A 24,721-nucleotide genomic window follows, 5' to 3' on the forward strand; every position below is an offset into this window, starting at 1 on the left:
TATGGGCTGGAAGTCCCAAGGTCAAAATGGAAGACACCTCCTAAGGTAGTTGAGAATGACCGAGCTAAGATCCTGTGGGACTTCAAGATCCAGACTGACAAACTGGTGATGGCTAACCAACCAGACATCGTGTTGATCGACAAACAGCAGAAGAAGGCTGCAGTGATAGATGTGGCATTCCCAAGCGACAGCAACATCAAGAAGAAGGAACACGAGAAACTTATATATATACTTACTTAAATACCAAGAGCTGAAAGAGGAGCTAGAAAAGATGTGGAAAGTAAGAGCAACAGTGGGGCCAGTGGTAACCGGAGCACTGGGGGCTGTGACCCCCGAACTGGGAGAGTGGCTACAGCAGATTCCAGGTAAAACATCAGAGGTCTCTGTTCAGAAGAGTGCAGTCCTAGGAACAGCTAAGATACTGTGCAGTACACTCAAACTCCCAGGCCTCTGGTAGAGGACCCAAGCTTGAGGATGACACATACCACCCCGCAAGGGGTGAGAGGGGGATTGTTTATATATATATATATATATATATATATATATATATATATATATATATAATTTTATTTTTTATAGTTTCTGTTTTACTGGCCCCCACAATACACTTTTATTAGTACTCTACAATTTATTACAAATCAGACATTGTAAAAATTTTTCTGTAGTTTGATTTGACTCTTATTTATCAAAACCTTGATATATTTTGTTGTACTTTTGTTCAAAGTACTATTTGTAACAATAGAAAAGTTTCTTTTTATATTGCATTATGTCATGGTATCTTGGTATAGTCTCAACATAACAAAATTTTAGGGAGAATTTTTGTTTATGTCATGTGTTTTCTTTGTTGCTATCGGATTTAAAAAATCTCAAATATCGAAATCGATATCGGACCTAAAAATCCCATATCGGTCACATGAAAACACTTTCAGGAAGACACCCATCTTTTCATTCCTTGTTCATGAATTTAGTGTGGCTTTTTTAGATCGCTTGTGCCACGATTCAACAAACTTCTGAGGGTTTCTCCTCAGCCCAGAACAGATGGTTTGTTTACAAGGTTCAGCCTTAAGGGGAACCAATTAATCAATATTGCTTCTCAACTAAAAGGTGGTACAGTGAGGTGAATAGAAGATGACCTAAGAGTACGGGTGGGTGTATTAATATGAAGGAGGTCAGTGAGGTACCGAGGAGCGAGGTTATGAATGGCCTTGAAGGTCAGCAGCAGAGTTTTGAAATCAATGCGGTATTTAGCTGGGAGCCAATGAAGCTGCTGAAGGACAGGAGTAATATGATTAATAGAAGGGGTTCTGGTGATGATACGGGCAGCAGAGTTCTGAACCAGTTGAAGTTTCTGTATGGATTTGAGAGGAAGACCAACGAGAAGAGAATCAATGCGGGATGTGAGCATTATGTGAACGAGAATGGCTGTACTAGTGGGTGAGAGAGACGGTCGGAGGCGAGCAAATGGAAGTATGCAGACCGAGTGATATTATTAATTTGAGCTTGAAATGAAAGTGTGCTGTCGAGGATCACACCCAGACTCTTGACCTGAGGGGAGAGGGAAACTGTGGAGTTGTCAATGGTAAGAGAAAAAGGAAGTTTTTCCTTGCCTCTGTCGCCTAGTGCTTGCTCTTGGTGGGAAGTGTTGGGCTTCTGTAAATAGCATCATAGAGTACGGTCTAGACCTGCTCTCTTATGAAAAGCACTGTGAGATAACCGTTGTTGTGATTTGGTGCTATATAAATAAAATTGAATTGAAAAATTTAAAAACTGTCAGATTTAGTCAAAGTGGATTTGGTGCCAATGAGGAGAACCTCGGGTTTTGTCACTGTTAAGTTTGAGGAAGTTGCAAGAGAACCAGGATTTGATTTCCGAGAGATGTGGTAGGTTTGGTGGACAGGTAGAGCTGGATGTCATCTGCATGACAGTGGAAATGAATGTTAAATTTACGAAAGATATGGCCAAGAGGAAGCAGATAGAGGATGAACAGAAGGGGCCCCAAGGCAGAGCCCTGGGGAACACCGGTAGTGACAGGGGATAGCTCTGATTTGAAATGTTTGAGTTGTGCGGCCAGAGATATATGATTTAAACCATTCCAAGGGAGTGTCAGTGAAACCAATAGAGACTAATCTCTCAAGGAGGATGTTATGAGAGATGGTGTCAAAGGCTGCACTCAGATCAAGGAGGATGAGAATAGTTAGTAGTCCGGAATCAGCTGTCATGAGAAGATCATTGGTGATTTTTACTGTTTCTGTGCTATGGCAGGGACGGAAACCAGATTGGAATTATTCATAGAGGTTATTGTCAGACATGTGTGAATGGACCTGAGATGCAACTGAAATAGGACAGAAGTTGTTGAAATTGTTGGGGTCTGCACCAGGTTTCTTAAGTATAGGAGTTATTGCAGCTGATTTTAGAGACGAGGGAACAATACCAGAGGTGAGATTAGAATGTATAATGGTAGTTATTTGGGAAGAGAGAGAGGGTAAGCTGAGAGGGTCAAGCTGACAAGTAGTTGATTTTCGAATTTCTAATAATAACCCTAACCCATTTCAGCAACAGAGGGAAGCGAGAAACTTGAAAATGTAAGTATGTATGCTGTAGAAAGAGCATCCTTGTAGTGGAGAATGTGGTTTTTATACATTTCTTGGTGCATGAGTCCACTTTTCTTGTAAAGGCGTTCCAGGCCGTACCTTTTACCTTGAGCTGGCATAGTTCTGATGTAAATCATGGGGCAGAATGGGTGAATGAAACAGTCCGGGTTTTTAAAGGAGCCAGAGAATTTAAAATGTTTTGTAGGCCATCGTTGTAATGAAAAACCAGATCATCAGTGTTGGAAAAATAGTTTATACTGGGGAGGCAGTCAGTTTCAGTAGAGAGAGTCTTTAAATTAATGTCCTTAATATTTCTGAATGAAATGACACGGGGCAGTTTTATTTTGGACAGTGTGAGGTTGACATTAAAAGAAGGGACCTGTACCGAGATGGTTTAAGAACCTGCAAGTTGTTTGAGATTTCCTAACAAAATGGTAAAATCACTGTAGTAATATCTGATGCATAAACATGTTACTAATGTCCAATAAACAAACAACATCAAACTTAAGGCAAGGCTTTAGGACCAATTCAAAAAAAGGAATGGTCAGAGGCCAGGATATAGTGACTTTTAGTCTCTACTATGGGTGAACCCCCAAAAACATAGAATACTACATCTCCCATAATGCAACTAAATGGTGTCCTGTGTTTCCCATTAATTAACAAGACCATGTCGGCCCACCATAGTCTAATTTGCTCCGCCGTAGTTTCAAAATGAATCGAAAATATTTTACTCTCTTAGCATAATAAAGTCTTTCTTTACAAAGACAAGTGTTGCAGTATGAGAGGCTCTGAAGTCTTCATGTTACGCGATACGAGAACCACATACAACATAATTTATCAAATTGGGTCGGACATTTAGCACGAGGATACACATGTGACAAAGTCCGATTTTCAAAATAAGGTGTCTATACAGTATGGAAATAACAAGATCAAATTGGATTATATTCACAGAAAGTTTATAACATATTACATGTGTTCATTAAAAGTTTAAAAAAAAACAACAACAAGAAAATGTTAGGGAATTAACTTCTGTTCTGTTCTTTGATTTAGGGTTGCTGGAAAAATATTAAATAAAGTTGTTGACTTTTGTTGCTGTTTCATCATCATTTATACTGTAGCTATACAATGGGTTTACGATCAAATAGTTCCCTAGAGTACAACATTGTTTACAAGAGCGCAAAGTTCGTCATAGTTGGCTTTTTAATTTTGCACCAAGTAAATGCATTTAACTTTAAAATGTACAAAATTTTCTTCTGGGGGGCATGCCCCTGGACACCCCAAGAGGTTCCAAGGCCCACCCAGCATAGTCTCTTAAAATCCTGTGGGAAACACTGAGTGTCTTTCATTAGACCCACCCTGCCTCCTAAATGCCCACTTCTTTCAAAATCTGCACCTCCAGTTTATAACTTATTGTATAAAGACATTATACACCTGTTGTCACATGCTTTTATTATGTTGATGTTGATGATGAAGTTTGTAGAGGAAATTTTGATCCGACAAAAAATGTTGCAATTAGCCCCTAGTTGGCGATATTCAAAAAAATCACATTGACTTACATGCATTTTGTATCTCCACAACCACAACTCAGATTGATACCAAATTTAGGACAGTTGTTCCCCATGACGCCCTCATCACACCTGAAAATTTTGGTGCAATTCGGCCAAAAGGTGTCGCTATAATGGAAGCTCAAATACCGTCAGACAATGGGATTTTCAACCAAAGGACATTTGTCCTTATAACTACGCGCCACTAAATCGCACATTAATAAACCTTATTATTACGTGTTTGGGGGATGCTACTGATTCTGACAGTATAGGATACGCCTCTGTGCGATGATGTTTTCATTTCGCTAAATCGCGAAAAATGGAAAACCTATTTTAATTAACCCCTCCAAAGCCGCAAGTCCGATCGCCACGAAACTTGGCACAGACCATCTCTGGGCCGAGCCGAAGAAAGTTTGTAGAGGGAATTTTGATCCGCCAAAAAACATCCAAATTACAGGCCAACTAATTTTAGCGCAAACGCTAAAAACAGGATGTCCTGTAACATCTTACATTTGCAATGGCAATCTACACCAAACTCGGGGACTTTATCTGGCACACCCTCCCAAGGGGCTTTGTGAAATCTTGCGTCAATCGGCCTTTAGGTGGCGCTATTAATTGGAAATCCATTTTATTTCATTATTATTATTATTATTATTATATTCAAACAATGTCAGACACTGTAGTTTTCTCTGGACCCCTGCCAAATCTGACCAGTGATGACATGTATAGCAGCATGTCGTCATTCCGCCGCTGGTTGTCGAGGTGGTGTCCAGCAAACGATGTGGGCTTGATAGATCATTGGCAGACTTTCTGGGGAAGACCGGGTCTGATTCGGAGAGACGGCATCCATCCCACTTGGGAAGGAGCAGCTCTCATTTCTAGAAATCTGGACAAGTTTATTAGTGGACCAAATCCATGACAACCCAGAGTTGAGACCAGGAGGCAGAGTCGCAGAGGAGGCACAGGTCGAGAAAAAGGAAGTTTTTCCTTGCCTCTGTCGCCTAGTGCTTGCTCTTGGTGGGAATTGTTGGGCTTCTGTAAATAACTAGAGTACGTAATAACTGTTGTTGTGATTTGGCGCTATATAAATAAAATTGAATTGAATATTCAGCTTTTGGGCTGATTCATGCTTTGCTGCTGTTACTGCCGCTACTGTCTAAAATAAATTTCTCCACCTCAGCCTGCTTTACTTATGCACTTAAATGGTTTCAGTGGACAACTTAGTCATACAGAAGTAATTCTTCGGTCCAGATATATCGGAAGTTGTGAGTGGCTGATCCACTGTCAGAGACTCACCTCCTCCACTGGACAGGCAAACTCAGCATTTTGTATAGAAACACTCTTCTCCCACTTGTCCGCCATGTGGTTGACCTCCTCCAGCTTTTGCTCACAGCTCTTCTGTGTGTTTAGTAGCGTCACTTCATAGAACTCCTGGATATCTGTGGAAATATAGATATTACATGACTCAGGTGCTGGTAACTTCTTCACAGACAACACAGTTAACTTTCACATTTATACCAAGTTAACCTAAATCAATGCTGAAACAGTTGTACAATACATACAATATACAAAACATATTCCATCAAATGATGGATCTGAGATTCTTACAGTTCAATATCAATATCTCGGCTTAAGGTTAGGTTCTATACATTCACATACCACAACAAAATGTGCATATTCAAGTTTGCTTGTGAAAGCATTCTTTGTGAAAGCAGCTGAGATCCTTACACAAATATCATTTATATATTTATGCAAAAATGTATACAAAAACAACTACTGAAACGTTTATACAATTACAAATAAACTTCTGTTCCAGTGGTTAAAAAAGGCAATTTCAAGAGCCCTTGTATTGAGCCAGCAATAGTGTTCATCTGCATTGTTCTTAATCTCAGCTAATAAAACCCACCCTCATCTCACACTGTGTGCACATCATTCTTACAACTGTACCCTGATCAATTCAGAAATAAGAACGGACTGGCTGAATGAACCTTCCAACACCTAATGTGTGCTTGTATTCATATGACCAAGTGTTCCTTGTACTCAACATGCCTTTAGGATGGAAGGGAACCAGGAACACGGATAAGACGGACAAGGACACAGATAAGGACTCCCCAGTGACTTAACCTACAGAACATTGTAAGAATGTTTTTGTACATTACAAGTTGGGATGGTCAGACCACAAGTGTAGAGGCCAGATTTTCTGACTTATTACTGTATAAAGTGAAAATAAAAATCAAACATAATATTAAAGCTGCAAGCAGCGTTGGGCGGGCCCTCGCACTTGTAGCGCGTTGGTGAGGGAAGCGGCCGCGTTGCATATGATGGAGCTCTACCAGTGCGGCTGTGAATTTGCTACACGCTTCGGACGCTGCATGAAAGTGTTATATGTCACTTCATTTGTCCCCTTTGTGGCGCTACATAGCACTTGGCGCTATGACTATAAATTAATATTGGTGTGTAGATGTGTTCAGGGCGGGACTATTGATACTATTGTATATTTTAGTTACTGTTGCCTTTCTGTCATGTTGAACCAGTCTGTCCATTCTCCTCTGACCTCTGACATCAACAACACATTTTCGTCGACACAACTGCCGCTCACTGGATATTTTCTCTTTTTCGGACCATTCTCTGTAAACCCTAGAGATGGTTGTGCATGAAAATCCCAGTAGATCAGCAGTTTCTGAAATACTCAGACCAGCCTGTCTGGCACCAACAACCATGCCACATTCAAAGTCACTTAAATCCCCTTTCTTCCCCATTCTGATGCTCGGTTTGAACTTCTGCTGTCTTCTACATGCCTAAATGCATTGAGCTGCTGCCATGTGTTCGGCTGATTAGCTATTTGTGTTAACAAGCAATAGAACAGGTGTACCTAATAAAAGAGTGTATAAGGGTCAATGACAATGGATTTTCAACAGGCCAATTTTAAAATACAAAAAATGAAAATATTTATTGCCGAATTCTGTGTACGCATAAATTAATGTTGTTTTTTCAAATTAAATTATTTTAGTGTTTTTTTCATCTACATTAACTGTCTTACAAAATGTCATGTGGTGCGACCATAATTTATTTTAAAATTAATTAATTTACTTAACATGCTTAACAGTTTTTACAAGTTCTCAGTAATACAGTATAAAGGTTTAGATACAATGTATTTGCTTTTCTTTTGGGTTTTTGTAAATAATGATCTCATATTTTTGTTCTCTCTTTTGTTCCCCTCTTAAATGTAGTTAATTGATACATTTTCTCTGTAAATCGCATAAAACTGAAATGTTTAAAAAATACCATTCACTTGAAAATACTGTATCAGTAATTAATATTTCAGTCACAGGAATGAGATCTTTTATTTTTAATTTAATACAGTTATTGTTATTATTGGTCGCACCACATGAGTGGTCGCTCCAAATGACATGAAGACCGCATATCATTAAAAAAATATATTTAAAGAGATCAATAAACAAAAAATTCTATACCAAAAATATATTTTTACCAGTTGTTGTTAAAATTTAACAGAATTTTTGTTAACACAAATATTTCAACAGTTTTTGATGAGAATCACATTGCAAACATTTATTTTAGTGCAGTATACATTCAGGGCTTTATTTTGAACAAACATATAACTTGACTAGAATAGATTTAATCTAATTTCATTAACTGCAGGCATGTGGTGTTAACTGCAAGTATGTTTTTCTCGTTTATTGGGCGTGTCAGAGGTGTTACCCAATCAGCAGCCACATTTAAAAGACAGTGAAGCCCAGTGGCTGGCGTCCGCAAGAGGATGTTCAAGGCACCACCATTTCCATTGAAATAAATGCTGTGCTACATTTTGTTGGGGCTAAAGTTAGCTTCAAACTGAAAATAACTCTACATTTACTTGATTTCACAGGGGAATCGAATTTGGTTCTCCTTTGTGAAAGTCCTGGGTTTGACACAGCCAACATGGCATGGGTCGTAAAGCACCATGATAAATCGACCTAAATGGCAGTTTCTCTGGTGAGGACGGGCTGCTACACCAACATGTTGACAAAAAAATGCATTTCCTCCTAGGAAATGGAAACACACACAAGAGCAACATGTTGCTTCATTTAGTTTTAATTATTAATTTTCTTTCAGAGACAACATTTTTGGCTCCTTTTAGCGACTTGCTGCAGGGTCAGAATTAACATGCTGTCCATGGCGACCAGTTTTTCTTTACATGGCAGTGGCAATTGGTAAAACAGTTATAAGTAATTAAATATTACTAATATTGCATAGTTACCAAAGTGAAATTAATATTTTTTTTGCATTTTTCTCACAATATTGTACAAAGACTAAAAAATAAACAAATATTGGTAGAAACAACTTTATATTAATTTTTTTTTCTTAGTTCATAGCACATGATATCCAAAAGTGGCAACTACATACCAGCTGTTAAAATTTAATAATTTTTCCAGATTTGAGAAAGAGTTACAAACCTACTTCCTGTTTCAGTGGGTCCTTTGCAAATTGGTATATTATTCAACTTCCTGTCTTCTAATGGATTTCAACATAAAAGTCCCAAAGTGGTCGTTTGTTGATGGTCGCACCACATGATATTTCATAAAATGGACATCACTGAACCAAGTTTGCTTGTGTATTATTATGGAAATATAAATACTGATGCTTTGCAATTTTGTAGAGGACTACAAAACACTTTGGAAATCATGCCAAATTGTGAACAGATTTAAAGTAATTAGCATTCCTAAAAATTCCTAGAAAGAGGAAATACATTAAACTACATCAATTATATATATATATATATTTTATATATATGTGTGTCAGACTCTCTGTGGTACAAACCACTAGTTGTAAGTTGTCACTAGACAGAATAAAGTTATGCAGTAGAAATAGGTTTTGACTTTTCATGATATAAAGAATTATAATGAAAAAAAATGTACTAAAGAAAGATCAAACTGGACACTCATTAGCAACACTCTCCTCCGTGTCAATTTGACAAGCCCCCTCTCAACACTGCATTAAATTCCAAAACCATCAAAATAATCAGCTATGATTATCAACAGCTATTCATAAACTGAGCTATACGGGAAAAAAGTTAGTAACCATAGTTTCAGTTTCAAAAATACAGCGGCAGAAAGATATTAAGAGTAACTCACAGTGCAGTAAAACCTCCCTGCTCCCAGACATGTTGCAGTGCTGCTATCCTGTGAAACAGTGTGCTGTGAGAGGACCAGATGTCTGGTGGCAAGTTAGCAGCAAGCCTAATCCTCCGAGATAGAGGCTGCCTGTTCCCTTCAATGCAGACAATGACCTTAAACCCCGCATAGCTGATTTCTAATTCAGCTCTTATATGGATAATATGCGTTACACAGCCAGCTGCCCATTCCAACGTTCCCTTAATGAACAAAACTCCACTTCTCCCATCAACAAATGAAGTGTTTCAACAACTCATCAACAACCAGGCATCCAATTCTCCACTCTTGTCTATCTAACATCTACGTAGCCTGCTTGTGTTGAAACCGCATGGACAATTATACTCCCTCTACAGGTAAATTTGAGTAAGCAGGCTGTAAATTTTGTAGTTCCTGTTAAATCCAAAGAAGAATAAGTTAGACAGGAAGAGATGTTATTGGTTGTTTATCAGTTTATAAGTTATCCATGAAGCCCAGACAATTCACTGCTATCCTCGTGTGTACTTTCTTTTATATGGCACCGTTTGTTATTTTTACAATATTTAAGTTTTTATGTCCATATCAGATTTGTTTTGAATTTGTGAAATATAACTAACTTTCATCTAATGGTAGCATGCATTTATTTGATTATAGCATGCTGATTAGCAGAAACAGCTAAAACTTACCTTCAGTACTTGTTTTTAAGTAAATGATACATATAGTATAGATAATACTTGCCTTGGTTAAAAAGTTGAGGACAAATCTACTTTACATACCAATGCTAATTTCTGTACTGTCCTCTTACTTACCTGTAAATAACTTTAGACCTAATCTCATACAGCAGGGGTGCAAACTTGTCACCTTTCTGCAAATTTATGTGATTCGTATAGATCAAGTGAGTTTTTGAAAGGGGGGGGGGGTTCTGCCTGAATACAGACTTCACTCGCCGGATAAGCAACTCTGTTTTCTTCTTTCTTTTTACCTCTATTATTTTTCTTTGTGTTACCAACACAATTTTGGATCCCTAAAGAAACTGTTATACACAAGATAACGTTTCGTGCCTGCAGAAGAAGACGGATAAACTCCGTGCTTAACTGAGAAAAGATCCCCTCCGTGTTCTACCTTCTCAACCTACGTCAACTTCACAGATTCCTGTTGCTGCCGCCGAAGAATCAGCTGTGCCCTTGAAACTCCTGTCAGAACCGAGCCGAGAGAATACTCCGCTGGATTTCCTAAAAGGACTGATGCATCTACTCGCTACCAAAGCGACACGTAAGAGGCTTTAGTATATCTGGGCAGCAGATACGTAGTTCTTAACTTTGTTATTGTAACTTACTTGTACAAGCTTCATGTGGTGAGTTTCTGTTAAGAAACCCCAAGGGATATTTAGAGACCGCCGCGTCTTGTTGTATTGCTGTGCGTTTTCCGTGCTACGCACGTTGTTTGTGTCCGGAACCACTCGCTGGGCCGTGACTGCTTTGTTCCTATTACTGTGTGAAAACATAAGTATTTTTATTAAGCCACGGAACACGGTTGCTGAATGCAAGTTCACTTCCGTCCCTCTCATTGATAAAGTTGTAGCTGAGTGTTTTCAACAGTAATAAGGATTTTTGGTGTTTGCTTCTGTTGTCTGAGAACAGATACAATTGCACATTCTAGCTAATCCAAAGCCAGCAACTTTGCTTAGAATAGTTAATAGTGATTTACTTGCTAAAGTTATTGATCATTGATCTATGCTTGAGTTGAATAATTCCTATTATAATTTTAAGAAGTTGTTGCCTTTGATTATTTGTAATGTTGTAGTAAGAGTTGGTTACCACAGCCAGTGTACGGATTCACCCTTCTCTGTTTGCCATCAATAGGTGGACAAACCCCATTTTAAACTGATCATACTTGGCTCATATTTGGTTATTGGTCCCTGATCCCAGGGTGGTGGCCCGTATTTATTAATTATAATTAATAATTTTGAATATTAATAATTCATATAATAAATATTAATGTTTCTAGAATATCTTTGATATTCAGATAATAACCAAACATGACCATACGTTGACAAAACCCCCAACAGATCTAAGACTTTCTATATGTACACAAATTTCACAATTTGTGTACATTGGGGGGTCTCTAAAATATTGACAGCATGCTTTATTGCAAAATAATTTCTATATTTCATCATAGATCCATGCGTAAATTCAGGAGCGTCAGACTTCATCCAGCCAGAGGGAAGGTTCACCGGCCGTCCACATGTGGGCCAGTCACTCCACGATCTCCTGTCCCTAATCCGCCCCACTCCCTCTCCAGCACGGGTTGTGTCGCTAGTATGGCAGACACGCTTTAAACGGTTCGTGATCGTTCCGTCTGGTTGGATATTACGCATGATCCATGCAGTACTGCAGCTGAGGGCTCCCCGCAGCGCCACGATAATAATGATAATAATATTAATAATTATATTTTTCTTATTATAATAATAAGACAAACATGCCTGATACTTTCACAGTGAGCCCCGGCCTACATGCTTGCAGCTATTAATGATTCAGCAGTAAGAATCAGTCTGCCCCCCGTACTCGGTGAGAGTGAAAAAAGAAAGTGAGCTCCCCCGAAAGCCACTGCATACACAACTATTTCTCTCAAATATTGTTCACAAATCTGTCAAAATCTGTGTTAGTGAGCACTTCTCCTTTGCCGAGATAATCCATCCACCTCATAGGTGTGGCATATTAAGATGCTGATCAGACAGCATGGGGATTGCACAGGTGTGCCTTAGGCTTGCCACAATAAAAGGCCACTCAAAAATGTGCTGGGAAAAAAGTCCAAAGGCTACAGCTGCCTTGAAAGAGAAACAAAGCCAGCAGAATGTTGTAGAGCACAAACTCATACAAGACGTTGCTACTCGTTGGAACTCTACATGTGAAATGCTTTACCGACTGGTGGAGCAACATGGCCAGTGTCAGCTGTTTTGTCAAACCTCAGCGTCACAAAGAAAGGAGATCGCACCATGGACCTGACAACATACCAGTGGAAACTGGCACAGGAGACAGCAGAAGTACTGGGGCCACTAATCACGCTCACAGAACTGCTATCATAGGAGGCAATCTTGTCGTTGTCTACAACAGTGCCAATGCTCTTCAACCTGAAGAAACATCACCTGTCACTGGAGGAGGATGACAGCCTTGTCATCAGAAACGAAGAGGACTCTCGTCACGGAGATCGACAGCAGATGGCAACTGTTAAGTTTAGAGTCCAGCAGAATCTATTTCTTTTCTTCAGCACCAGACATTCCTTGAGAAAGACGGGCCTCATCTACATTGAGGTTAGACTTATACTTTATATTGAAATTATTAAATTAAATTAAAATTATTAGGGCCCGAGCATGAAACATGTGAGGTCCCTGTTGGAGCTGAAGGAATTATTAGGGCCCAAGCATGAAACGTGGAAGGTCCCTATTGAAACTGGAGGGGTTTTTTTTTCTTTCTTTCTTTTTTATGCAAAGTAACCTCAATTTTGGGGGCCTAAATATACTTGAAAACTTACCAAACTTTGCAAATAAATCAGGCAGGGCGAAAAATTGCATATTCTAAAGTGCTGCCCCAGGACAAGTTTCACCTACATGCACAAAATTTCTGTGGTATGTGTATCATGTACAAACGTACAAAAAAGCCTCTTGGAGCCATTGCCTAACCCAACAGGAAGTCGGCCATTTTAGATTTAATGGTCATTTTTGGCGATTTACACACTTTGTACTTTAACAAACTCCTCCTAGGGATTTAGTCCAATCGGCTTCAAATTTTTGCTGTGCACTCTAAACCCATTGAAAATTAAAAGTTGTACAAACGGTTATTACAAGTCGACCAGTTTGCCCGTGGCGTATTGTCAAACATCGATGATTCGCCATGAAACAGAAAGTTGTTGTAACTTAATATACATGCTCACATCTGCAGGAAGTTGGTGTAACTTGACTGTACATGATCAAATCTGTACCAAATTTTACACATTTGATCAGAGTCCCGCCCTCAACACGTGTACAAGCCAACATTCCATAGTCATAGCGCCACCTGCTGGCAACTGGAACTGACCTTAAATGAAGCAGCCCCCGCAGCACGGTTTACCTACATATACAAAATTTCTGTGGCACATGTATCATGTCCAGATGTACCAAAAAGCCTCTTGGAGCGATGCTCTAAACCCGACAGCAAGTCGGCCATTTTGAATTTTATGGTCATTTGATGATTGAATGATGATTTACACACTCCGTACTGTAATGAACTCGGACCGACTTTCGATTTTTGCTGAAAAGTGGATTGGTATCCAAAATCAATGATTCGCCATAAAACAGGAAGTTCTTGTAACTTCAGTCTTCATGCTCATATCTGTACCATACTTTATGCTTGATATGGTCCTGCCCAGAACACATCAACTTACAATATTCAGTTATACTCGTAGCGGAAGTAAGCTCTGTCTGACTCTCATTGTGCATCGGCATACGGCGCGACCACGTCACACCCCGACCCAACGGGCCCGCCCAACACTCCTTGCAGCTTTAATATTTACTATTATAATGCCACACTGCTTTATTTTGTGCACGACACATTTTCAGATTCAAGAAATTTTTTGTTTGATTTCTGAACATCTGCACCAGCGACAGACTGTTTGGGAGGTGGAAGAGCTTTTAGCAAGCCAAAAAAATTTTATTTTCTCTAATTCGCTTGGTTGCTACTTGTTTTAATAGAGATGTCCGATGGGAATTAATTTAATTGAATTTCTCTGGTTAAACCGATCTTGGCTTTGCCACAATAATTCTTTGCGTTGTGAAGATTATGTGATACTTTGGGAATAATCAGATTTTACTGGGTACCTGTGCTATTGGAGATGGCAGATCATATGCAGCGCCTTCCATAACAGAGTAAGTGGTTTGATTATCTACATGTCTATTTAGTGATAAGAACAGAAGCAGGCGACAGTAGGCTAGACAGGAAGCAAGACTGATATTTTAAAGTTATCATACCTTCATGTACATTAAAATAGTAAAATGACTGTATTAAACAGAAGTAGCTAAATTAGAGATAGGTTAATCAACAAGGAAAGCAAAGTGCATTCCCAAGGATAGAAATAACACAGTGGCTGTTTCTAACTGATGCACAGCGAAAATATGTAATTATTCCAAAAAAAGAATATCTCTGACCTCCACACACTACACACTAAAGGTCGGGTGTGTAGGATCTACTGACATAAACGCGATATAAGATCCATAACTGCGTTTTCAGTGGTATATAAAGACCTTACATAATAAAATGTTATGTTTTTATTATCTTAGAATTACCCATTTCTATCTACATAATCGCTGGTCCCCCTTACATGGACGGGGCCATGTTGCGCTGCCATGTTTCTACAGTAGCCCAAAACAGACAAACAGCGCTACAGAGTGCATTTTGTCACTACATTCTTCTTCTTGTAGAATTCAGGCAGTGTAGACACTCATCAATATGTTGAATACATACGTTTGAAGAAGAAGAAGAACAAGTAGTAATAATATACAGCAGTGTTTGGTAAATAAGTTCAGGAGAGGAGAGGAGGACATTTTTTTTCAAACAAATTCATTTTGCAGCGTTTCACATGCTCATGGAGCCCCCCAGGGCTGTGTGCTCAGCCCCCTCCTGTTCATGCTGTACACCCACAACTGCATCCCCCAACATGGAGAGAACTCTGTTGTGAAGATTGCGTACGACACCACCATTATCGGCCAGATTTCAAACAACGATGAGATTTCATATCGAGAGGAAATTGATAATCTTGTAGAGTGGTGCACAGAGAACAACCTGCTGCTCAACATCAGCAAAACTAAGGAGCTGATGGCTGATTTCAGGAAAAAGGAGATAAAGACACACACTCCTGTCTACATCAGTGGAGCAGGTGAACAGTTTCAGTTTCCTGGGAATCAGCATCACAGAGAACCTGACATGGTCATCTCACATCTCCATGCTGGTGAAGAAAGCTCAGAAACAGCTAGATTTCTTAAGAAAACATGGACTGGACCATGCCAAGTTCTTGTTAACTTTTACAGAGGAGCAATAGAAACTATCCTTTATTACCCGCCCTATTAGGACAGGAGGGCTCTGCAGCGGGTGATTAAAACTGCTTAGATCATCATTGGCACCCATCTACCAAGCATCACCTCAGGTTAGGTGCCTGCAGAGGCCAAAGGATACTAAAAGACATTATTATTTGAAGGTACTTATTTTCTCCAGTCACACTTTCAAGTACTTGACAGTGACTGTTTGCATGCTGCTCTCACCCCTTTGGGTTTCCTAGGCAACCCTGCAGTGGCTCTGAGATCAGCATCCTCTTTGACACATATGTTCCAAATGCTTCCTTTAACGAGCACAAAATCCCACTTACACAAATAATTTTTACAGTGATAACACATACACATTGTCACAATGCTATCTGCTTTCCTCATGCTTACGTAGCCAGTGGGTGGAGTGGGCTGGGGCTCACAGTGATGGCTCCTGTGTAGCTGTGCTTCTTTGGGGAGCAATTATTCCAGCTGCATCCCCTCCCTACAGCTAGTCCTCCTCCACAGTGACTAAGGTGCCAGCTAAATCCTTTAATTCTCCCAACACACACAAAATTATTGGTAATACATCACTGCTCACTCTGGCTATCGCTACCCCCATGAAATAACTGTGTGAGAAGAATTCATGCAGAAATGCGGTTTTCTCAGGCATTTTCACAACAATCTAACTCTAACATTTTTGTGAATCGTTTCTATAAACAGGTAATTAATCAATGAATTTTTAATTTTAATTGATTCATTTTTAAAATTGGACTGTCAAATACCTGGTATATCAAATGTAAATCTATATGCTGGGCAACAATTAAAAAAATGTAATCGCGATTTATCACGATTTTCTGCAATTAATTGCATTGTTATATGGAAAATTGAATAATGAACTCTAAAGTAGTGTATTCCCTTTACACAGTAGCAATAAAATATTTCTTGTAAATCTCAACTCCATTGATCATTGAATATTGTTTTTTTTCTGAACAGGTATCAGCAGAAACATTTTTCTTTTATCAGGGAGCAGCAGAAACCGTTTAGGTTCAGTAGCAAGCGTCCCTGTTAGAGTGAGGTGAAGTGGTCGAGCACAAGGTGGAACGACAAGTGGGCGCATTCCCGTGAAACTGTCGCGCCTTGTGCTCGCCTCACGTACCCGCCTCACGCACCCGCCCACTGCCGAAGTTGAATTGTCTTGAACTTTTTGTATGGCAGAACATCCCTGCAAAACTAGATATAGGCCTGTCAGGTAAAGTTATGTTGCACACAGAAGCCGTTGCCATGGTTACTATCAATAGAGAGCCTGCGGAGCTCTTGTCTCCTGTTCACATGAGGAGCGCAGAGCAACCCCGCGGGGCCAAGCAACTACGTTGAGATTTTAAGAACGTTCCTAAGACCAACATCTTCCCCAATACTAATCAGCATGCAGTGTGTAGCTATCCACTTCACTGTGGCATTTGTTTGCTTGTCTTGCTTTTGTTTATCTACTTCTCCCACAGGCTGCATCCAGCGTAGTCTGTCAAAGCCTCCCTCCACTGCTTGTTTGGGTGGGTGATTTGCAGACTGATCAACATCCCACCCCTCCTATGACCCATGGTTTTTAAAAACTGCGTTAACGTGAGATACAATAGTTGTTGGTATTAATTAATTAATGATACATTTAAAAAAATTAAATGTCAATGACTAACTGTATATAATGCAAATAATGACAATATAAATCATTACTGCAGCCTTGGACGCACACTTTATTACACGAACAGGAAAAAGTCTTCACAGTTTTTCCTGGCTCAGACAAGAGCTTGCATTTGCTGGGACAGACATGAAAGCAGCAAATAATGGCAAAACAGTCATTTTGAAATGTATTCTTCATACACTCTGACAGTTTGTTCTGTATGTGACATGAGGCTGGTAGTAAGCGAGTAAGTGAGTTGAACGAAGCCTTTAACATTTCTATAACATAGCATACCATATAACATTTACATTTATAACATAACATTACCGCTGTATTGTGGTGTATGGGGGCTGAAGAGCTGATTTTTAAGATGGTTCAGGCGACTCAAAGCAACACTTAAAGTAGGGCTGGACGATATGGCCAAAAATGTTATCACGATAAAAAGTTTCATATCTTTCGATATCGATAATTATCACGATAAGTACAAATTTCTTTTGAGTTTAAAGGCTGATTTTTGGTACTGAGGGAAAGTTGAAGAAACCTGATGGTTAATTGTGGTTTAAACTCGTCTTTATGGTCAACACTTGATGCCAAACAGTGGATCACTTCACAAATCTGAGGTAGAACATTCAAAACAATTATGATAAAATCTTTTTCAACACATATGCATGAGTAAAATTAAGTAAAAGTTTTTTTTCAGTCCTTTTGCCTCTACAAAATAACCATCTTAATAAAAAATTAAGTCCTAATTCGTGTATGATTCAAGTGAATAAAATTTAAAAAAACATAAACATTTATTGAATATTTATTGAACATTTGTTAAATTGTTCTTAAAAAAAAATTTATTGCGATAATTATTGTTATTGTTTTATTTTCCAGCCCTCACTTAAAGTAATTTAAGATTTATTGTCTAGTAAATGCAGAACAACAGATGGTGGTTGGGTTCCTCCTCTCACTAACCCGTGTGCCCTTTATTTCACACACACAACTGAGTCTAGCGTTTACATCCTTTTTTGCTTCACTTGGAGAGCAGCAGCATCACCACTGGAGACAAAAATGTTAATGTTTAAAGCAAGGGAGAATCTGAATTAATAGAGAAGCCGTGGATACTGAATGGATAACTCCATGCTTTACCTCTATTTAAGGAAAATTAAAATGGATTAAAAGTTAACACTTGAACGTTCTGATTCCCCCTTTTTTCTTCATTGTCTTTTAAACCAAGACTGAGTTTATATTTTAAATTAAATTATAAACTCAGTCTTGGTTTCTGTGAATAGGAGGTTGGCTGGAGTAAATATATCTACAACGTTCTCCAAAACATATCCAGGTACCTTATTCATAGGGTATCCATGGAAACAAATACCAACCAACCAAGTGCACTTTTCCAAACAACACCAGTGCTTGTGAGAAACTGCAGCCATTTTTTGGGAGGTGGGGGGTTAACTGGTAAACTCAAATATCACTGTGAGACTCAGGACACTGAACTTTATTACCCAGAGCAGAAAACGAGTTTGGTTCATGCACAGTGACAAAAGATATACAAATCAGACAGGAGACAATATGTGAAAGACAATAGCATCACTAATACACAAACTAACAAATATTCCAAGAGGACATTAATTCTGCTCAGGAGCCCATCTAATTACATTAAAAAATATATATATTAATGAAATCAATCAGTCAGTGAATTAATAAAAATCCAGTGAAAGCTTTAAAATGAACAATGGCAGAGTACAGTGCCTTGCGAAAGTATTCGGCCCCCTTGAACTTTGACCTTTTGCCACATTGCAGGCTTCAAACATAAAGATATAAAACTAATTTTTTGTGAAGAACCAACAACAAGTGGGACACAATCATGAAGTGGAACGAAATGTATTGGATATTTCAAACTTTTTTAACAAATAAAAAACTGAAAAATTGGGCGTGCAAAATTATTCAGCCCCCTTAAGTTAATACTTTGTAGCGCCACCTTTTGCTGCGATTACAGCTGTAAGTCGCTTGGGGTACGTCTCTATTAGTTTTGCACATCGAGAGACTGAAATTTTTGCCCATTCCTCCTTGCAAAACAGCTCGAGCTCAGTGAGGTTGGATGGAGAGCGTTTGTGAACAGCAACGTGAGAAACTACCACTGTATGTGTCATTTAAAGTGGTCATATTCTGCTCATTTTCAGGTTCATCATTTTATCTAGGGGTTGTACCAGAACAGGTTTACAGTACATGGTTTCATTTTCAAAGAAACATGTTTTTGTCATGCTGCACATTACTGCAGCACCTCTTTTCACCCTGTGTGCTGAACACTCTGTTTTGGCTATGGAGTGTAGCATCTTACTTCCAAAAGGTCTTTGTTGGGAGTTGCACATGTGCAGTTGTTACGTCTGTGATCATAATTTGTGAACTTTGATACAGGCCTATGTTCAGCGTTTATTGACACCTGTTCTGTTTCTTATGTAAATAGGTCTGTGCGATAACATCAGTGTGATTGGTGGATTCTGTCTCTGCTCGGCGATGGATTGGTGGCGGCGGTTCCAGCTGGCGGCAGATGATTGGCTGCTCCCTGAATGCTTGCTATTTAAGCGGAGAAGATGGTGGCTGGCGCGCGGGGGAATTTTGGCAACTTCCTCCTCTCCCAACAGGCCACAGTCTGATCTTGCTGCCAGTTCTGTTTCCCTCCTTTTTCTCCTGTTTACTTTTGTTACATCAGACAGTTTTCCTCACCTTAAACCTTGCTAAATGTGAATTTGGCAAGGGAACTGTGACATACCTGGGTAAACAGGTGGGATAAGGGCAGGTGCGTCCTGTAGCACCTAAAGTGCAGGCTGTTATTGATTTTCCCGTTCCAGAGACAAAACGGGCGTTACGTAGTTTTTTGGGAATGTGTGGTTTCTGTAGAAACTGATGTCGTGGCTCCTCTCACAGGACTAGGTGTTGTGGTGGCAGCCCGGCTGACGGTGAGTGTCCTGGTTTTTTCTCCTTTTATCAGTTTTTCTGCTTTTTTCCTTGGTTTTCTGTTCCCTGCCTGCCTCCCTGTGTTTTCTCCCCTGTGTGCTCTCTCTCCCTCTGCTCCTGAGCCCAGCCAACTACCTGCATCTCATCAGCCACCTCGTCAGCCTGCCACACCTGCCAGTAATCACCTCATGACTGCCTGTATTTCAACCCCGGTTCTCCACACCATCCTCGCTTGATGGTCGTTGCTCCATACCCGGTGCCACCCCCATGTTCAGGCTTTCATGTTTCTTGTTTTTTCACATTTTCCCTGTGTCTTGTCGCTGTCTTCCCTAACCCTGTCTCTCTGTCTGTTTCCCTCCCAGGTACACTCACCCTCGTCCTCCGTTCGGCTGGGCTCATCCACTGGCCCACTCCTCCTCGGACTTCCCTCACGGCGTCCTCCCTGTTCCCCCGCCTCTCCTCGCTTCCTCGGCCCCTGTGTTCCCTGGCCCCCTGTCTCCTTGGTTCCCTGTGCCTGTGCTTTCCCGACATCCACCTCTTCCTCCAGTCCCTTAACCCCTTTCTCCCTCAATAAACCTCCTTCCCTCCGAACTTTGCATTTGGGTCCTCTCTGTCCCCACACCACGCAATCCCACAACACTAGTTGGTCCTGTAAAAAGCTTTGTGTGGTCTCCTGCTTGTGAGATCCTTAGGAAGTGCCAGCAGCGGCACTAACTCATTTGGGGTCAGCAATGTCATCCTCAAAACGTTCTACTATTCCTTAATTGAGAGCGTTATGACATTCTCCATCTCCTGCTGGTTCTACTCCATCACTCTGCAAAGCAGAAACTGCCTGCAAAACTCAGCTGAAGTCTGTTCCAAAATAACAGGACTTCCGATCAGAGCCCTCTCCATGGTGTGTGAGCAGCAGATGCTGAGGTTAGCTGGCAGGATTTTACAGAACCCCTCATACGCTCTGTTCCCTGCATTTGAGTGGCTCCCCTCAGGGCGTCGGCTGCGCTGTCCAGACTGCAGAACTCAGAGGAGAAGGGCAACCTTTGTACCCAAAGCTGTCCAGCTCCTAAATTCCCATCCATCCCTGAACTCCTTCTCAACCCGATCACTACCTCCTTCACTTCCCTGCACACACTCATGCATACAAGCACACGCTCACTCATTTAGTGATTCATAAATACTTGCAATACTGGACTATGAGCTCAGCCATCTGCTATGCAGAGGCCTTATGCCTTTGAATTTATTTACACTACAACCCACTTACACAGTACAAAAATTACTATGGTTGACAATTTATTTCATTTAGTATATATATTTAGTAGTCATTTATTAATGTATTAGGCTATATTTATTTTGAGATGAAGTTTATTTAACTTGTACTAATCTACGGGTCTCGCAATTGGCCCATGGGGATAAAGTGTTTTGAAATTGAAATAAACAACTGCCTGTCTGTACTGAATAGGGAGAACCACACGTTCCTTCAACATTACGTTATCAATTAACCTCGAGATAATCGATTATTGACATTTGTGATCGATTCATAATAGTCCAAGTCTGCATTGCAATGCATCTCAAAATCTATTATTTTCCACACCCTTACTGACAATACAGGAAAAACACAAAAGCTGATAACATATTATTTGATGAAAGACAGTGATGAAATAAAATTGTCATCAGTTGTGTTAGAAATTACTAGGATCACTGTCCCTTGAAATCATTGGTACTGGTTGAGTTTTACACTATTATTAACACATTAACACACAATATGTCAAGTTTTAGAAGATATGAAAGCAGATATTTTACTGTAATTAGTGGTCTTTTCAGTACCATGAAAATTTAATACCAGTTCACGCTATAGTCCAATTGATTTGCGTTTTTAAAAAATCTGGTTTCATTCCTTTTCTCCATGAGCATAATTGTGACAAAGATATGCTCTGAGAGGAATATTTTATAGTTATACATACATAATATATATAAAAATTAACTTGTCAGTACTGTTTGGTGGACAAACAGCGAAAACCGTTTCAAAGCAGAGGCTTGCAAAAGTATTCAACCATTGTTTGATTACAAATGATCCCTATATATTCAGTTTTTGGTCTTTTAAAATTAGTAGTTGTGGTCCACTGAGTTTAAGACCACCATGCATCTTCCTTGCTCAGTGATGTCACAGTGCTCCTTTCTCAGATAGTGAGTTTGGAAGGGGGTGCCTTGGCATTGGAAAAGGCTGCCTATACTTTCAGCCTGAGCTGAAGTTTTTCTTAATGGCTGATTCTGTAGGTGGGATTAGGTCACTATATGTAGCTACTTTGGTGTGACGGCTCCTCTGAGTGCTTTGGACTGCAGATGATGGCCCAATTAAAATAGCAGGAGATTTCTCCTCTGACATAGTATTGGTCTGGAAGAGTGTACGCTCTTGTATGACACATTCGGTGTTCTGTCGATTTATGCTACTTATCGAGATGTGCTACTTAGTGGTTCTGTGCATGCGTATGACCCACAAGCGTGGTCTGTTTCCACGGCCATAAATCTGTGCAGCCTTGCTGTTGGGCATGCCGTCGAGACAGTAGCTGATCATCAGCAATATCATAAAAAATAAATCTTAATATGCTACCCCTGATATATTAAAGATGGCATAATATAGTATTTCAACATGCTCCCCATCTCCTTACAGTACACACGTAGCCTTTATGGGATTGGAAATGTGAACACATAAGGTAGCATTTTTCAATAGGGTAGAACAACTCTGCTATGGTAGCATTTTTTGACAAGGCAGCATATATCATCGGAAAACTGGCCCAGAAGTAACCTCTGTGTGGCCCAGCAGACATAAATCTGATATTATGACAAATAAGTAAACAACATATACAGTGTATGGAAATAGCTAACAAGTGAGCCATTTCATTTTGTTCCCATCTCTGTTGAGAGTTTCACATGTGCTGTACCAATCAAGCAGGATGTTTACAGATGTAGCGACACCACCAGTCCAGGGCTCAACAATATGGACTGCCCAACCTGCAGCCTCTCCCCTCATCTGTGTCTCTGCAGAGCGCCTCCACATACACACACATAGACACACAAATACGTTGTGAAGTCAGCCAGCAGATCAGTGGAGATTACTCAAGTTGATGACAACTAAGCTTGTTACTGTAAGTACGTGCAATAAAACCTTTGTAAAAATAAGCATAAACATGTAGAAAGCAATATTTAAATCTGCTCAGTCTCTCGTCCACCTCAGCAGAGTTTTGGTTTTACACAAGTACAGTGCTGTTTAGCTTAGTTTGGCCCATACATTAAAATCTAGCACGTATAAACTCAGCTTCTTCTTCTCTCTACCAGCACCAGCAGAGGGAGGAGGACAGGAGGGACAGATACGGATTGATGTCTGTGCTCTTCATTCTTTCTAAATTTCACTCAGTATTTTGATGTCAGGAATATAATTTATTTTGATATGTTAGATTTGTTTCCAGTGAGATATTAGTGGCTTTGCAGTTGTAAATACTATTGCTGCTCTAAAAACATTATTTAGTTATAATAAAATATTCAATTGTAATCCTCTTCTGAATGTATTCATATATATATATACATTTTGTGATATATTATATATATTTATTTATTTATTTATTTATATTATTTTTTTTTGTGTGTGTGTGTGTTTCTTTGTTTGTTTGTTTTTTAAAGGCATGCCAATTGTAAGCCAATTGTGACATCATCAGGGAAATATTTCTCCTCTGTGTTAACTTGGAGTTTCCAGAGCATGGGTGTTGAATACTTACATTACACACTTACATTAAACCAGTGTGACTTTAAAATTGTTTTTATGGCAAGTCTTTTAAAATAAAATATTACATAGAAATACATTTCAATGTAACTTTTACAAATTTTACTCGACTTTTAAAAGGGCACTAGTATTCCATGTTGTTTATCTACAAACATACATGCCAATACCAATATACGTACTGTATCTGCAATAAGCTAAGATCAGGCAGTTTATCTAGTCATTGGTCCAGCTCTAGCCCTTTCTAGTCTTAGTTACAATACCTATTTTATTGCACACTGCCTTTTTTATTACCTGCATACATCAACAATGTATGGCAGTTAAACACAGATAACAGTGAGTGAGAAATAACTCCACCAAATGATCAAATGAGATTCAGCAGTGGAACTGCATACAGTAACTGATGAATCAAAACCCACAGCTTCATGTTTATTCCATGCCTACACATTGCCCAAAGCATGATGGGAGTCTGAAAACAGGAACATATGCGTGTATGGCTGTAATTTCCTGTGAGGTCAGCCACGAGGCTGAGGTAAAGCACAGTCCACTGCAGCAGGGGCAGCTAACTGTGTGGGTGTCTCAATGACCTCACAAGTGTGGGAGGAATAACTTAGCTGACAGTGTGCTATAATAAAGTACTGAGGTCTGCATTAGTTCTTGCTATGCCAGTCATGTAGTACACCAGATGCACCACATTTCATATTACATAACAAAGACTAGTCACATTATACAACTTACAGTGAGCCTTTTTTCGATCACTCTTAGCAAAAAGCAAGATGTAGAGCAGTGAAGCTGGAGGTAAACAACAGTAAACCCAGTCTTCTGGCTCCCTCTCCTGGGGCTCTGACTCCACCATTGGAATACTCTACATCTGTGTATTCCAGACATCCATATTACGCCATCTCAATTTATCAAACTCAAGTGAAGATGCTGCATTGCACACAAGCTGAGCAAATACACCTGGAGCCTGAAACTTTACTGGGAAAATATTATATATATG

At 39.6% G+C, this 24,721-nt stretch overlaps 1 protein-coding gene across 20 annotated transcripts in view; it reads right to left on the reverse strand.

Moving 5' to 3' along the window:
- Positions 1 to 24,721, reverse strand: part of dlg2 (discs, large homolog 2 (Drosophila)) — a 247,198-nt gene that overhangs the window by 167,986 nt on the left and 54,491 nt on the right. For all 20 annotated transcript variants that reach the window (XR_006823055.1, XM_046039060.1, XM_046039061.1 and 17 more), the window contains one exon: positions 5,432 to 5,574. Coding sequence is in view for 19 of the 20 variants with exons in the window: in XM_046039060.1 (XP_045895016.1) it covers positions 5,432 to 5,574 (143 nt within the window). In the remaining variant the exon portion in view is untranslated. The remainder of the gene's footprint in view (positions 1 to 5,431; positions 5,575 to 24,721) is intronic.

The sequence above is a fragment of the Micropterus dolomieu genome, linkage group LG23, assembly GCF_021292245.1.
Source record: "Micropterus dolomieu isolate WLL.071019.BEF.003 ecotype Adirondacks linkage group LG23, ASM2129224v1, whole genome shotgun sequence".
In the NCBI taxonomy this organism is placed as follows: Eukaryota; Metazoa; Chordata; class Actinopteri; order Centrarchiformes; family Centrarchidae; genus Micropterus; species Micropterus dolomieu.